Source organism: Lynx rufus, unplaced genomic scaffold, assembly GCF_022079265.1.
Source record: "Lynx rufus isolate CCGP_SWC_20201006 ecotype Redwood Valley unplaced genomic scaffold, mLynRuf1.p SCAF_2, whole genome shotgun sequence".
Lineage (NCBI taxonomy): Eukaryota > Metazoa > Chordata > Mammalia > Carnivora > Felidae > Lynx > Lynx rufus.
The window spans coordinates 56,092,585-56,107,608 of NW_025814834.1; the positions used below are offsets into that span (position 1 = coordinate 56,092,585).

At 42.7% G+C, this 15,024-nt stretch overlaps 2 protein-coding genes and 1 long non-coding RNA gene across 6 annotated transcripts in view; 2 read left to right on the top strand and 1 right to left on the bottom strand.

Moving 5' to 3' along the window:
• PDE11A (phosphodiesterase 11A) overlaps nt 1–3,287 on the top strand; it is a 385,818-nt gene extending 382,531 nt beyond the window's left edge. Inside the window, exon 20 of the mRNA XM_047084228.1 lies at nt 1,449–3,287. Coding sequence (XP_046940184.1) covers nt 1,449–1,604 — 156 coding nt within the window. The 3' untranslated portion in view covers nt 1,605–3,287. The remainder of the gene's footprint in view (nt 1–1,448) is intronic.
• Nucleotides 3,288–4,277: 990 nt separating this feature from the next.
• The window catches only part of LOC124515382 (uncharacterized), a 28,360-nt gene continuing 17,613 nt past the window's right edge, over nt 4,278–15,024 (bottom strand). Inside the window, exons 1-3 of one of the 4 annotated variants that reach the window (XR_006962808.1) lie at nt 11,205–11,250; nt 9,532–9,745; nt 4,278–5,257 (exon numbers count right to left, since the gene is read on the bottom strand). This is a non-coding gene — a long non-coding RNA (uncharacterized LOC124515382). Of the gene's footprint in view, nt 5,258–9,531; nt 9,746–10,197; nt 10,516–11,081; nt 11,178–11,204; nt 11,251–15,024 lie in introns of those variants that run through there. The other 3 variants (XR_006962811.1, XR_006962809.1, XR_006962810.1) reach the window with 3 other exon arrangements.
• On the top strand, nt 11,559–14,695 carry LOC124515381 (tetratricopeptide repeat protein 30B-like). The gene has a single exon (XM_047084229.1). It carries the CDS (start codon nt 11,559–11,561, stop codon nt 13,554–13,556), a length of 1,998 nt encoding a protein of 665 aa, XP_046940185.1. The 3' UTR covers nt 13,557–14,695.

A 15,024-nucleotide genomic window follows, 5' to 3' on the forward strand; every position in this document is an offset into this window, starting at 1 on the left:
ACTAATTTCCATAGGAATTACAGTAGTCAGTTTAATTAAAAGGCTCGATCAGAGTGACGAGGAGCCAGTGCCAAACTATACTAAATAAAACCATGGCATTCGTTGCTACCTTACACTATCATCCAAATAAAAACACTGTGCAATGAATAGAAAACAGTCACCTGCATTTTTCTCAATAAAGAGGATTTTGATCACTATCTGAATTTTATTTTCATATATGAAATATTTTCATATTTCACTAATACATCTGACTTGAAATTAAATGTTGGTTGGTGAGATAAATGTCACTCTTGAGGAATATGCTCTAAGAGACATCAGTGTGAAGGGTCACCACTTCGGCCAGGTTGGAGGGCTCACAGCTCAGTAGCGTCCCTGGTCACCTCTAGTGACGCCCTCAACATGAAGGGCTGTTCTTTGTTGGGAGGCTTTGCTATCAACCACCCCCTAACCACAGGCCCTGCTTGGAGAAGGTTGTTCAGGAGGTGTGCTGACATTGCAGTGGATTTGTTCCCCTTGGGATGAATGCGCCACACCTCCAAGTGTCTACAAGGACCAAGGGTATGATCTGTGGCCACAGAACACAGACCCAAGGCACAAAGTGGGAGCATTCCCTTTCCATGGACTAATACCGGCACAACTCCATGACCCTTGCTTTATTCATTGCTCTGTTCCACGACAGCGGTTGGAAAATTATACTATTAGGGAGTAGGGGACTCTTTTTCAAACACAACAAAATTAAGTAAAAAAGAAAACATTTAGGAGAGTCTCCTGCAAATAAGCCCCTGGATTCTTGGCCTCTGGCCTCTGCCTGTGTGTCCCCCTCCATCCCCTCGCTGCAGCCCAACCCCTCTCTTCCCCACTCCTTTTTCTCTTGTCTCGCGTCCATCTTCATACATGTTCACATGCCAGTCTGTTCATTTAGCACAGCTCCCAGATCCTTAGCTTGAAAAATGAGCACCTTCTCTTCTCTTGGGATGTTATCTGGCCTTTCTTATTCAGAGGAGTCCACCCAGAACCCTCCCCTCCTCCGTGGTGAAGCCAATGGTAGGTGTATCTTAGTACAGCTTTAAGTTTATGGTCTGTTGAGATCTGGAGTGTCCAGAGCAGGCAACAATATACATAAGTAGGCATGTGTGAGCTGAGTATTTTGTGTCCTGTCTTGTCTGGATATAGATTTAGAACAGGATCATAATCTAATGGGCTAGCACCCTGGGAGTAGTACACAGCCACCCTGTCTTATTTTTTTCATTTTCTGCACAGGCTCTATTAATGCAGCACGATGGTGTTACATGCATGTTTACTTCTTGCCAATAGCTCGGGTTTACCAAAATAATCATCACATTTCATTTCTTGCAGCCAGTGTCCGTTCTCCTCACAAGGGAAAGCTAGAAAACCATGTCAGTGACTCGGGTTCCTCTCTCCTCCACCTTTTTTTTGTTTTATTTCAGGCGTTGGTGAAGGTCAACGTGAAACTGAAGCCCATGCTGGACTCGGTGGCAGCGAACAGAAGTAAGTGGGAAGAGCTGCACCAGAAAAGGCTGCTGGTGCCGGCCGCCTCACCCTCGTCTGCCAGCGTCGTGGCCGCTGGGGAAGACAGAAACTAACCCTCCAGCTTAGCTGCCGCTGCAAAATGACTGCATCCTGAAGGGCCAGCTTCGGGCCAGCCCACGTCATCCTTTTGTTCCTTTAAGCTCTGGCAGAGTCTCTTGGTTTGCACCGGGAAGCACGCCTGGGCTTCCACCTTTAAGTGTGGTCCGCGGAGGAGAGTGCGATGGGAAGGACAGAGGAGGTGGGGAGGGAGCCCGGCCCGGGGCGCTCAGCTTCCCGACGAGCACAGGAGCACACGTGGGGGAGGTGCTGGGCAGAGGACCCCGCACCAGAGGACAGCCGGCCCTGCTCATGCCGAGCCCAGTGGCCCACGGAGCCCAGAGCAGGGAACGCGCCATTAGCACTGCTTCACTTTGTATCCAGCTCTTCTATTTGTTACAAGCCAAGCAATGCCTGCCTTTGCATCCTCTCCTGAGTGCCCTTTTGTGCCACACTGTTCCAAGAAGCCCAGTTTGTATCCTGTAGAGGTATTTTATTTTTATCCTAAAGCTTCTTAATGATGGATTAGAGCCTTTAGAATTGCCTACCTAAAAAATAAACCATAGCATCCTTACCAATACTGGTCAGTCCTAGTTTTCCCCTAAAAAGGCCCACAGTAGGAAGATAACAAATGCGTTTGTTTGTGTGACTGGTATTTATACAAGATTGGTAACACTGCATTGGGATTGCGGCCCCCTTTTCCACTTTTTTAAAATTCACCCTTTGTTGTAGACCAAGTCTTCTCCCAGAAGGAATGGATTAATAGGCTTTAATTAAAGGAGGGATGAAAGGAAAAGTCCACAGCTGGATTCACCACAAGTGACCCATGAACACTTAGGAACTATTTCCAACCGCGAAGACATTTTACAGGCCACAGCAGAGCCGCGGAGAATAATCACAGACTACCTTGAGTTCTCTTAGGGATTGGTTTTTATACACCATTGAAAGCTCCTACTGATACCAACCTAAAGCCAAATGTGGTGGTTGCCAATTTTTTTATTTTTCCTTAAGTATAAGAAAGAAATAACAGTCTGGCCAGGGGACAAATATGCTCTAGGAGGCTAGGTTTATAATAATAAACTATATTAAATCGATGCAATGACTAGAAAACTGCTTTGCTCCCCATTTGACCTGAGAGATTGAGGACCTGGTTTGACTTGTCCAAAGAATGCTGGACTAGAAGCTAGACCTACGACTCTGGCTTTGGCACCAGTTATTGGGTGACTTTGGACAAAACACCTAACTTGTCCAGCCTGTTTCCTCAGTTGTTGAATGAGATTACATTAGGAAGTGATTTGCAAACATGTTTAACCTTAGAACTCTTTGTTCAAATAAATCTTACAAGGAATCTCCGAGATATAAAACATCTAAGAGCTGAAATTCTCGGTTTGAAGCCAGGTTGGGAGACCCAGAACCTGCAAATTCTCCTCTTTGGTTACAGACATGGTGGTCCGTAAAGGAGCTCCGAGGAGTTGGACATCCCTGGACTAGATGAACGGTGAAGTCCATTCCAGCTCTGAAAAATCTAAAGTTCACAAATCATTTTTGTTCTTATGGTTACTAGTCAGTATCAGTTATTAACTTGACTACTCAAATATTAAGGAAATAGGGGCCAAGTTACACAAGGAGTATTATTTCCCTGGCACATAGTAGACAGTCCAAAAATGTTTTAAGAATGGGTAAATGAAAGGGGCACCTGGGTGGCTCAGTTGGTTGAGCATCCGACTTCGGCTCAGGACACAATCTCACAGTTTGTGGGTTCGAGCCTCGCGTTGGGCTCTGTGCTGACAGCTCAGAGCCTGGAGCCCGCTTCGGATTCTGTGTCTCCCCTCTCTCTGTGCCCCTCTCTCTGTCTCTCAAAAGTGAATAAAGGTTTTTTAAAAAATTAAAAAAAAAAAAAAAAAAAAAAAAAAAAGAATGGGCAAAGGAAGGTTCCAAAACCAAAGAGAGGGAAGAACAGGTATCTATCTGTAGGGAAGACATAAGATTTCATGTGGCAAGAAACAAAGTCAAAGAAAATTATAAACCAGGCTAAGAGGGGGGGAAAAAGAGGAAGATGAGGATGAGAAGCAAAAGACACCCAAAAAAGAAAAGACAGAGACTGAGGCAGATGGTAAGAGAACTGCCAAAGGCCAGGTAAACATCAATCCAAACAAAGAAAAATGGTGCTTCTAACCCCAAAAAGGAGGATACAGAATCCTGTCATCAATTGCTTAGAAAAGAGAGTTATTTGAGCAGGGAGGGGTTTGACAAAAGAGAGGAGGGAATGGGAACCTAAAAATTCATGTTCCTGGCCACCATTTACAGCTGTCTCTGCAGCAAAGACTGGAGAATCTAGAGGAAAAAAAACGAGTGTAGGAAAAAGTGCCTTCACAGAGCAGGTAAGAGGAAGCTGCTCAGATTTATGGATTTTATTAAGCCAGTTTTCTGAATCGCTCTGCTCTAAAGGAAAATAGCTTCTGCCCGGCTGTCTCCCCTCCTTCAGGTGAGGAACAAAGAGGGGGTGGAGTTGGGGACAGACCTGGGTCGTGTGTCTGCAGCTCAGAAGCACTGCAGGTGTTTCCAGCTATTATGGCACACCATGTTTATATCACAAACGGGAATTGAAAATCAGCCCATGTGAGGCAGAGATGAACCCACATCTGTTATCCTCCCCAACAATAAATAAATAAATAAATAGCCCAGACAGACGGATGCCAGTCTATCTAGAGCAAAATTTTAAAGCGTGTGCTTTATGATAAAACTAGACCCAGGGTCTGATGGAGACTGCAGGCAGCTATGAGCACCCGAGCCGCCCTGAACGTTGATGCTACACATTGCTAAGGGGAACATAATTTATAGCACAAACCCTACGGCTTCCACTAAGGTTGAGCTTTCGTCTCATTCTCTTGCCTTTTTATTGGCTTCACTGCACGGTTGCCAATAGCAACATCCACTGGTAGCAAGGGGAGTTCAACACCATTGCAATCTGCCATACACTGGAGCCCTGACAATGTCAACCATCAATCAAGTAGCTGTTTGTAATTGCCTCCATCTATTTTTCCTGTCTTAAGGTATCTTTCCTATTGTGGGTCAAAATTCAGAAACTGCTGACTAATGCCATGGGTCCATTCCTCGGAGACCATGAAGCAGTGGAAAAGGACAGCAGCACCCTCCCTGTGCAACCCCAGGGGTGAGAGGCTGAACACTTGGGTGTTTGAGATATTTTCAAGCCCTTTTCTAAATAAGGCATGATTTTCCAAGACTGAGAGGTATGTGTGATTATCTATATATTTTGCTTTCCTACAATAAAGAGACATTTTCTCAGTCCTTATCATTAATGGTTGTTTCCTACTGGAGGAAGGCATTTGAAATGTGAGCCTTCTTATAAAACCTTCAGCTGACCAGACTATGTTTGCTTCCTTGGGGCTCCTGGCATTAATGGCTGAAAGGACTTCATCCTACCTTCTCCACATGATCTGTTTTTTCAGACATGTTATTTATTTTCTTAGTAGTCGATATGTAGACAACACATGCACAACCCACAGTGTAGCTTATGATACTGGCCAGGAGAGATCACGTGCAAACTACAAAGGTCACCACAGGATGCACAATAGACGGGCCCTGGCCCCCGACTTGGCCACCAGTTTGACCTGTTCTCTTGGGACCCTCCAGGTCTTGGGTTCTGCACCTGTAAAATAAAAGCACTGGCTTTATTCGGTTCACTTCTACAACAGAGGACCAACCTGTATTTAATTTTTAAAATATTTTCCACATAATTGTCTTACTTACTCTTCTCAAACACAATAGGAACAAACCTAAAGAGGTCATCTTCTCTCCAAAGACAAAATAAAAAGTTACATATATGGGGTAGATATAAAACACCCCTACCACATATATGTCTGAGCCTGCCTCTAGTGATCATGAAAGATATGGTTGTCAGTACAGCTTTTTAAAAATGTACCCTTTTACTTCATAAGGGACAACTTTAGATTATCTCATAGCTAGATATCCCATAAATGGCAGTTGGTTTAATTTAGAAGTCAATTTATAAAGTGAATCAAGTGAAATTAAAATTGCATGTTTTTTATTTCTAAAATCTGAGATGTCTATACCTTTCCAGGTATTTTATATTTGCATACACGTTGGGTTGGGTTAGAAATAATCTTTAAATTTTTGTTAGTGTAATAGCAATATCATCTAATATTAATGCTACAGGAATTCAGTTGCTTTTTTCATGTATCAAAATTTATCATACTTTATCCACTTACCTTAGGTCATTAAACAGAGTCTGCTCAATTTACTTTGCAGTACAATTATTTTAAAATCCATTTCTCCTGCTGACTCTTAATGAATTGCAGAAAGGTAAAATACATCTCACCCCCAGTAATAGTGGGAAAAACTCCCTTCAAGCAAGACAGAAATCTAAACATGTTAGGGAAGATTTAAATCTAAAGAAAAATGTATGGCCTAGAAAAAATAAAAACTCCAAGAGAATTCATTAAACAACAGAACAAAACCTAATTTAGGACCCTAAAAACTCCGGCAATGCCAGTGCCGTGAAGTCTCATTGTCTGCTTCAGAATAACAGTCTCTGAAACAGCTGTTCTGCCACTTGCTGTAAAGAACTCCCAAAACTCAAATGTAGCAGGAAATTTAAAAGTTGGGTCTGGCTACAAGAAAGCCAGAATTTCATAAGTTTCATAAGTGAGCAGTAATAGAATAAAACACAGGGAGGACAGAAACAAGATGAAGCGTGTCCAGGGAATGTCACGACGAGCACAGGTTCAGCAATGCCCGGTGTCCTGCTTACATTGTTTGCATTACTACCTTTTCCTCAGCTATCAATTTTGGGTTACATCTTCCCTAATTTAATTTTGAATGTTCTTGCATATTTGGCACATCTCTCAACAGGGCTAAAGATTAATTGTTTCTGTGCAGCGTATCTATACGAATGTTGTTCAATGTATACACTGGTACAGAAATATGTTTATTAGGTAAATGAAGTATTTTCTGTGATAAAAATGTGCTATTTGAGGCCATGATTTATCTTTGTGTTCACTTTCTATATGTATATATGTGTGTATTAGAACCTCAATTTGTTTTCTTTAGATTTATATTAAATCATGTTTACATGAATTACAGGAAGGAAGGAAGGAAGGAAGGAAAAAAGGGAGAGAGGAAAGAAGGGAGGGAACGAGGAAGGAAGGGCATAGTACGGAAATAAGAGATGAGGTTTTGTTAAGTCTCATTCCCATGAGAGAAAATTGCTTTTGCCATTTTATTTTGATATACAATAATCTAAAAAGGATCCCCTCTGGATGTGCTTCCTAATTACTATTGTTTTACACAAAAGGAGGGAAATATGTCTTCAGCTGAATTGTTTGAAGTCACTGGCTTTGTACAGATTTGTCAGGCTGATGTTTCATTGTAAGAATACTACATTACAGATTGCAAGCAATTTCACAGGCAACTAATTCATGAGTTTGAAACAGTCTGCTTTAAGAGACCTAACTATCTTGGTTTTTAATAAAGTGCTTAAAGTTTAACTAAACCTCTGGAATAATCTTTATTTCTCTTGTGAAGGGTGATTTAAAGTCTGAAAGAGGAAAGCATGCATCTGATTACCTACAATTTAAATTTTGGCTGTGAATTTAGCCCATTAACCTTGATCTGTGATGTCTGCCCCTATGAGAGGGATACTGAGACATCCCTGTCCATGGTGCATTTTAAAGATGACAAAAGGTTCTTCGAGTTATTAGATTTTCTGGGGGAGAAGAATCTGTAGCCAAACGTGGGTTTCTACATCCCTTACAGACCGCTCGAATTTGCATGGGCAATTACACAGGGGGATCGCATCAATGCAGGGCTGCCGGCCACACTGACGCCATACAATTACACAACGGCTTCGGTGCTTAAACTTTAAAATTCTTACACCATTGTGCCTGTTCTATTAGAACAAACTGCAGCAAATGATCCAAAGCCAATTCAAAGGACTGGAGAGGAGGTGCCCAGGGGAAGAGAGGGAAGAGGTGCAGTGTGGCCCCTACTGGCCAGCTTAAGCAATCGCCAGCCCCCGCGGGCGGGCTGCTGCAACCACAGGCTTCCTTTTGTGCTTTGCAGTCCATAGTTTTCCAGTGGGGCCAAAAATAAGAGTCACCTAATTCACAGAAGGGCTGTGAGGATTAATGAGGGAAGTTAGGCAAAGCAGGACCTGGTCCTGGTACAGAAAGTACTGTATAAACACAAGGCTTAGAGTAGCTCTTTGTTTGGATGGCTGATCGCTTTCTTCAAATACCAGTATCCACAGTTGTGCCTTCCCTACTAACTCCATTTATAAACTATAATGCTATTGTGTCCTCCCTGACAAGTTTAGGTAACAGTGCTAACACTGTAAGCACCTAAATATAAGCTACTTGATAAAAAAATAAGGTATATCCAAGAAAGAAATCTAATGAAAATAACAGAGCTGAAACCAGCAGCAAAAACAGAGTTCATAATGAGGTTAAATGTCTGAGCATACATGTCCCCAAGTATTGATTTGGTATACAACCTTTCCAAAAGTATTAAAAGATGGAAGGGATGCTTCTAAAAGTCAATTACATTACCAATTTGGTACTAATTTATTATTTTTCCCTGTTTACTGTTGAGAGGAAGCAAGGTAACTGAGCCCCTGAAACTGGCCATCCTGAAGAAAATGGCCTGAAATGAGAAGGGGAAAAAAAATAACAACTGAAAAGTGGTTTTTTCAGAAGGTCTTCCTTTATCAAGAAAGATGTCTGACCACAGCTGTGGTAGTTGGGATGTTCAGAAATGACCAGTTTACCAACAGGACATGATCACACGTAAAGGATAAATAAGAAATCATACCTTCCAACTGTTTTACAAGAGAATGCCAGACAGATTATATGTACAAATAGAATAGGATTTGATCATCTCATGCTTTGGCAGGCAGAAACATAAGCATATGAAGAACCAAGCATCATGCTTTTAGCTCCTACACATTTTGCCTAAATGGAATTCTTCTACATGGTGAACATGCCTTCCTTTTTGCAGCAAAATCCACCGAGTCCAACTCCATTTTCTCAAAGCCTAGTTTCTTTCAATAAGGCACTAAATCATTTTATTGCAACCACCAAATGCTTTCTTATTGCTAGCAATGGTACGATACATTTACTTTTTGATACATGCTCCAGTTTTCAAGATTCTGTTGGAAACAAAATGGTCTTTTATGACATTTTATAATACTCCACCCCATTTATTGCTTTCCAGAATTTCTCTCATTAATTAAAGGGCCTTCTTTCACTGCGGCCCCTCCCCCCTCCAAAAACCTAATCTATTCCCCAACTGCCCATCATAACTAAATAAAAGTCAGTCTATCACAGCAGCAGTGATGGTCATGCCAATTTCACAGTGTGATTTGTGCACTCATTTCATTTTGAAAATGACCCTGCCCTCCATCTGTCTAAGCCGAATGTCCTGCTTTTTTCAAGCCAGGCCTCGGGAACAGCAGCACATGAAATAAGGGGGAAGACACAGAGCGGCCTCCCTCCTGCCCTCGTCAGCTGCCACACTCACAGACAGGTACTAACACAAACAGGGGACCCCAAGTGATGCCTGAAGGGATCCAAGAAATTTGGAGGAGAGCAGATAGTCCTTCTATTTTTCATACATTTTTCCAAGAAACCATTTGCAGGTGAATGCTTTCATGATACAAATATAACTCTGAAAGAAAGACTGACGGACGAAAGATAAAAAGGTAACTTCCCATCTCTAAGTTCTGTTGTCTTATCTTGATTTAACAGTAACTTACCCAAAGTAACGGTTCATACATAAGGATCTTTAAATACTGAGCCTGAGTTTCCAAGGGACAAATGTAGTCAGGCAGCCATAAGGGTGAAAATCCTCCCACACCCAACCCTCAATTACTGAGCAGCACTAACCAACCTCTGTCAACCCACATACCTGCTGAGTTGAAGGCCCTAAAAGGGTGCACCAAGACATTGGGTTGAAGAAGTGTTAGAGGAGAATTAGAGTGATCCTCATTGGCTATGTTCTCAGGGTATCCTAGGTGGACCAGAGGCCCACTCAACACTCTGAAACGTGCGCAGTTTGTTCCTTTCTTGGTATTCATGTAGTGGCAAGTTCCTCTTCTGGTCCCACTCGGAAGTTCACAGCGCTGCCAATTTTTCAGCAAGAGAGAAGACTGAATGAGTACATAAAGTCAGTTGTTTTCTGCTATGAACAATCACACACCTACAGAAGTCTCCGCCTAGATCTATCAGACGACTAGATGCTATACCACCCCCACTAATTACTTCCTAACATCTGCTCACAGCCGCAATTCAGATCTGGGAGTTCAAATTTCTACTGACCACACCAAGTTGTTTGGTTGGTTGGTTGGTTGGTTGGTTGGTTGGTTGAATGGAGAAAGGAAACTAATCTTCCATTATACAACTTGGCCCCAAACACTAGGCTCTTAGAAACTCATCTATAAGGGATATATGGAATGAGTTATCAGTTGCTATTTCCTACTGAAAATAGATGTTGGATATCCTGGCACAGCTGCTAACTACCTAGCTCTGTGGTCTTAGGCAAATAACATAAAACTTTCCAGTACGCAAAACTTACCTTACATGTAATACGTAGAATATAGGGGTGGTTAAGATTAGAAAAAATGTGCAAAAATGGTCTAATATGGCATACAATATGGCTGGTGTTGGGTCTAAAATTTATATATAGAAAAGATGCATGGCCAGCAAAAGTATAAAGGAGGGTGATAAAGGACTTGCATGGAAGTCTTTAAGTATATAGCAAAGATATGCTTTTGACAGTTTATCTTAAGGACTAGGCAGGCCAATGCAAATGGTAGAAGAGGAGTGGAAGGGCATCTGAGTGGCTCAGTCAGTTAAGTGTCCGACTTGAGCTCAGGGTGTGTTTGAGCCCCACATCTGCTCTGTGCTGACATCTCAGAGCCTGGAGGCTGCTTCGGATTCTGTGTCTCCCTCTCTATCTGCTCCTCCCCCACTCATGCTCTCTCGCTCTAAAAAAAAATACATAAACATTAAAAAAAGAAGACGACCAATGGAGATCTAGGCAGATCAAGAAAGAATGGTCTCTTCTTTGTACTGAAAGTTAGAGGACCAGGGCAGGAGTCCCAGTTTAAATGCCACCATCTATTCAGTAATAACTGTTCATGAAAAGAGAGGATTGGAGACACTTGGATCTAAAACTGAGGATCTCAAAAAAAAAAAATTAAAATTAAATCTACCAAATGAAAAATAAATAAAAATAAAATTGAGGATCTCACAGTACCATTTATGATTCACAAAACCTATGCTACACCACCTGTGGAAACGACAAAAATAGACTTTTGGTTTCTTCATATTACTTCCTAGAAACATGCCCTCAGGGCGGCTTTAAAAAAGAACCTACTCTAATTTCAGGGAACTACCAAGGATTCAGTCCACCTTTTCCTTCCTACTAATTTATAAGCACAAAACAGGAACCGACACCGTTTGTATATACTGCACCGTAAACAGCTAAGACAAGCATGGGATTTCAGACGATAAACTTTCCTCTCCCGAGTCAGACACCGAAACGATGCAAACGACACCAAGCAAACCCCACTAACATACAAACAACAGGGCGGTGAAACCCCCTCTCGCAATGCTTCTAAATCGGTCCCGCGAGACTAAACTCCCAGCAGGCAGCGCGGGCACGTTCCCGACTGCGGCGCGACTGCAGTGGTGCATGCCGGGAAGTGGAGTTTTCGTATCTCAACTGCATCGAAGCGTTTGTTTGGTCTTGCAGGACTCCCGGTCTTAGAAGCCTAAAGTCTTCAAGAACGAAATTAGTAACGGGAATTTCAGTGATGACTTTTTATTCCCATTGAGCTTATTCCATTACAAAGTAATCCCAGAACGAGCAGCTTTCCGTTTCCGGTGGGCTTGTTGCCGTGGTAACCAGCACGCACCACCAGCGTGGCGGTTATGGCCGGGCTGAGCGGCGCGCAGATCCCCGATGGGGAGTTCACTGCCGTCGTGTACCGGCTCATCCGGGATTCGCGCTACGCCGAGGCCGTGCAGCTACTGGGCGGCGAGCTCCAGCGGAGCCCGAGGAGCCGCGCCGGCCTGTCGCTGCTGGGCTACTGCTACTACCGCCTGCAGGAGTTCACGCTGGCGGCCGAGTGCTATGAGCAGCTGGGCCAGCTGCACCCGGAACAGGAGCAGTACCGCCTGTACCAGGCCCAGGCCCTGTACAAGGCCTGCCTTTATCCAGAGGCCACGCGGGTCGCCTTCCTCCTCCTGGACAACCCCGCCTACCACAACCGCGTCCTCCGTCTGCAAGCCGCGATCAAGTACAGCGAGGGCGACCTGCCCGGGGCCAAGAGCCTGGTGGAGCAGCTACTGGGCGGGGAAGGGGGAGAGGACAGTGGGGGCGAGAACGAGCCCGATGGTCAGGTCAACCTGGGGTGTTTGCTCTACAAGGAGGGACAGTATGAGGCCGCCTGTTCCAAGTTCTTTGCGGCCCTCCAGGCTTCGGGCTACCGGCCTGACCTTTCCTACAACCTGGCTTTGGCCTATTACAGTAGCCGGCACTATGCCTCGGCTCTAAAGCATATCGCCGACATTATTGAGCGTGGCATCCGCCAGCACCCGGAGCTAGGTGTGGGCATGACCACTGAGGGCATCGATGTTCGAAGTGTTGGCAACACCTTAGTCCTTCACCAGACTGCCCTGGTCGAAGCCTTCAACCTCAAAGCAGCCATAGAATACCAACTGAGAAACTATGAAGTGGCCCAGGAAACCCTCACTGACATGCCACCTAGGGCAGAAGAAGAGTTAGACCCCGTGACCCTGCACAACCAGGCGCTAATGAACATGGATGCCAGGCCTACAGAAGGGTTTGAAAAGCTACAGTTTTTGCTCCAACAGAACCCCTTTCCCCCGGAGACCTTTGGCAACCTGTTGCTGCTCTACTGTAAGTATGAGTATTTCGACCTGGCAGCAGATGTCCTGGCCGAGAATGCCCATTTGACTTACAAGTTCCTCACACCCTATCTCTATGACTTCTTGGATGCCTTGATCACCTGCCAGACAGCCCCTGAAGAGGCTTTCATTAAGCTTGATGGGCTAGCAGGGATGCTGACTGAACAGCTCCGGAGACTCACCAAACAAGTACAGGAAGCAAGACACCATAGAGATGACGAAGCTGTCAAAAAGGCAGTGAATGAATATGATGACACTCTGGAGAAGTATATTCCTGTGTTGATGGCCCAGGCCAAAATCTACTGGAACCTTGAGAATTATCCAATGGTGGAAAAGATCTTCCGCAAATCTGTGGAATTCTGTAATGACCATGATGTGTGGAAGTTGAATGTGGCTCATGTCCTGTTCATGCAGGAAGACAAATACAAAGAAGCTATAGGTTTCTATGAACCCATAGTCAAGAAGCATTATGACAACATCCTGAATGTCAGTGCTGTTGTGCTGGCTAACCTGTGTGTCTCATATATTATGACAAGTCAGAATGAAGAAGCTGAGGAGTTGATGAGGAAGATTGAAAAGGAGGAAGAGCAGCTGTCCTATGATGACCCCGATAAGAAAATCTACCACCTCTGCATTGTGAATTTGGTGATAGGCACACTTTATTGTGCCAAAGGAAATTATGACTTTGGTATTTCTCGGGTGATCAAAAGCCTGGAGCCTTATCATAAGAAACTGGGAACTGATACCTGGTATTATGCCAAAAGATGCTTCCTGTCCTTATTAGAAAACATGTCAAAACACATGATCGTGCTTCGTGACAGTGTTATTCAAGAATGTGTCCGGTTTCTAGAACAATGTGAACTTTATGGCAGGAACATACCTGCTATTATTGAACAACCTCTGGAAGAAGAAAGAATGCATACTGGAAAGAATACAGTCACATATGAATCCAGACAGCTAAAAGCTTTGATTTATGAGATTATAGGGTGGAATATATAGTGATGTCTGATAATGTCCTTTATCAAAAAATGGCCTTTATTTAGATTTAGTTTCCAGTTTATCAGTATTTATCTTTGGCATCTTCACATGTTACACATTGAGCCTTGAACACTTAAAATTATAATAACAAATATTCTGCTGGAGGGACTTTTCCAGTTAATTAAGAAAAGTATGGAGCCCATGTATAAGCTAGCTCACTTTTGTATTCCCTCTGCCAGTAGTCACCAGGTTTGCCCTCAAGCAACAATTGCTAGAGTAACATCTTTGCATAAGCAAGTAACTCTCAATAGCAGTTTATATCGTAATTTTAGGCTGTAGAAAAGGTGGCAAGAGCCAATTAATTGTTAGAGTGGGTATGTTTGCTTTCCTCTGGTGACTGCTATATAAATGATTGCTAGGCCATGGCTGGACTTTTTTTCAATCAGCAAATAAAGACAGGTCCATTGTGCCATCCCAGGATAGATTGTGCTATCCAATAAAACCAAATCTGACCTTAACTGTATACTTCCACTCCATTTTTTTAGTCCTATAACCTCTGGGTCTCAACAGAGTCAAATTGGACCTTGGCCTAAGGTCTTGTAAAAGAACAGGTACTAAATGGGTGAGAATTATTTTCTTGGTTCTTTTCAGGTTACAAGGTTTGGTCTGTGGCTTAAATTTTCTTCCATAATTTGGTTGATTGGTTGGTCTTAAATTTTATACACTATTTCCCCTTGCTTTCTATTATTTATTTTCCAGGACTGATTGTGCCTCCTTGTGAATAGTGACAAATAATCAAATGTAAATCTTTCTAATGTGTTCAGCATAGGAAAAAGTAAGCAGTGAACTGACAATGAAAAGACTAAGGTATGAGTTCCAGACTTTCCACAGTCAAGTTTTACCTTCAGAAATTCATTTACCCCTTGAGGCCCCACAATCATTTGAACTACTAGATGCTTTTTCACAATTACTTCTGGGTGTAACATCTGATTCTGTACAGCCATACAGAAGAAAGTTGACTGCTATAGATACTTAAGTCAGTTGGGAAAAAAAATACTTATTTTAAGTGAATGTTTTCTGGTATTTTGGCTTACAGTAATTTTAACCCATAAGGTAAATGTTTGTTGTTACTTTTTGTTGGATGCTATAAAATACTGATTACTGCTAAGAAACTTGGATTTTTGCCTTTTTTCTACTTGGAGCTTTTTCCTATAACGCTTAACTATGAATGTATAAAAGGCAGTCCTTGTTCTCTGCTATGGTTGTGCATAAATTAAGAATTTTGTAAATATTTAGGCATTACTTAATTCCCTACCCTTTTAGTTTTACCCACTAATTTATATATTTGGCAGGAAAGGGGAGATTTGCTTTTCATTCTTCCCAAAACCGCTATACCAAAAATGATGTATAAATGATATGTATTCCAGGAGTTTTATTATCAGGCTATTATGTATTTTTTAATCAATTATTCTTGAAATAATTAGAGCTT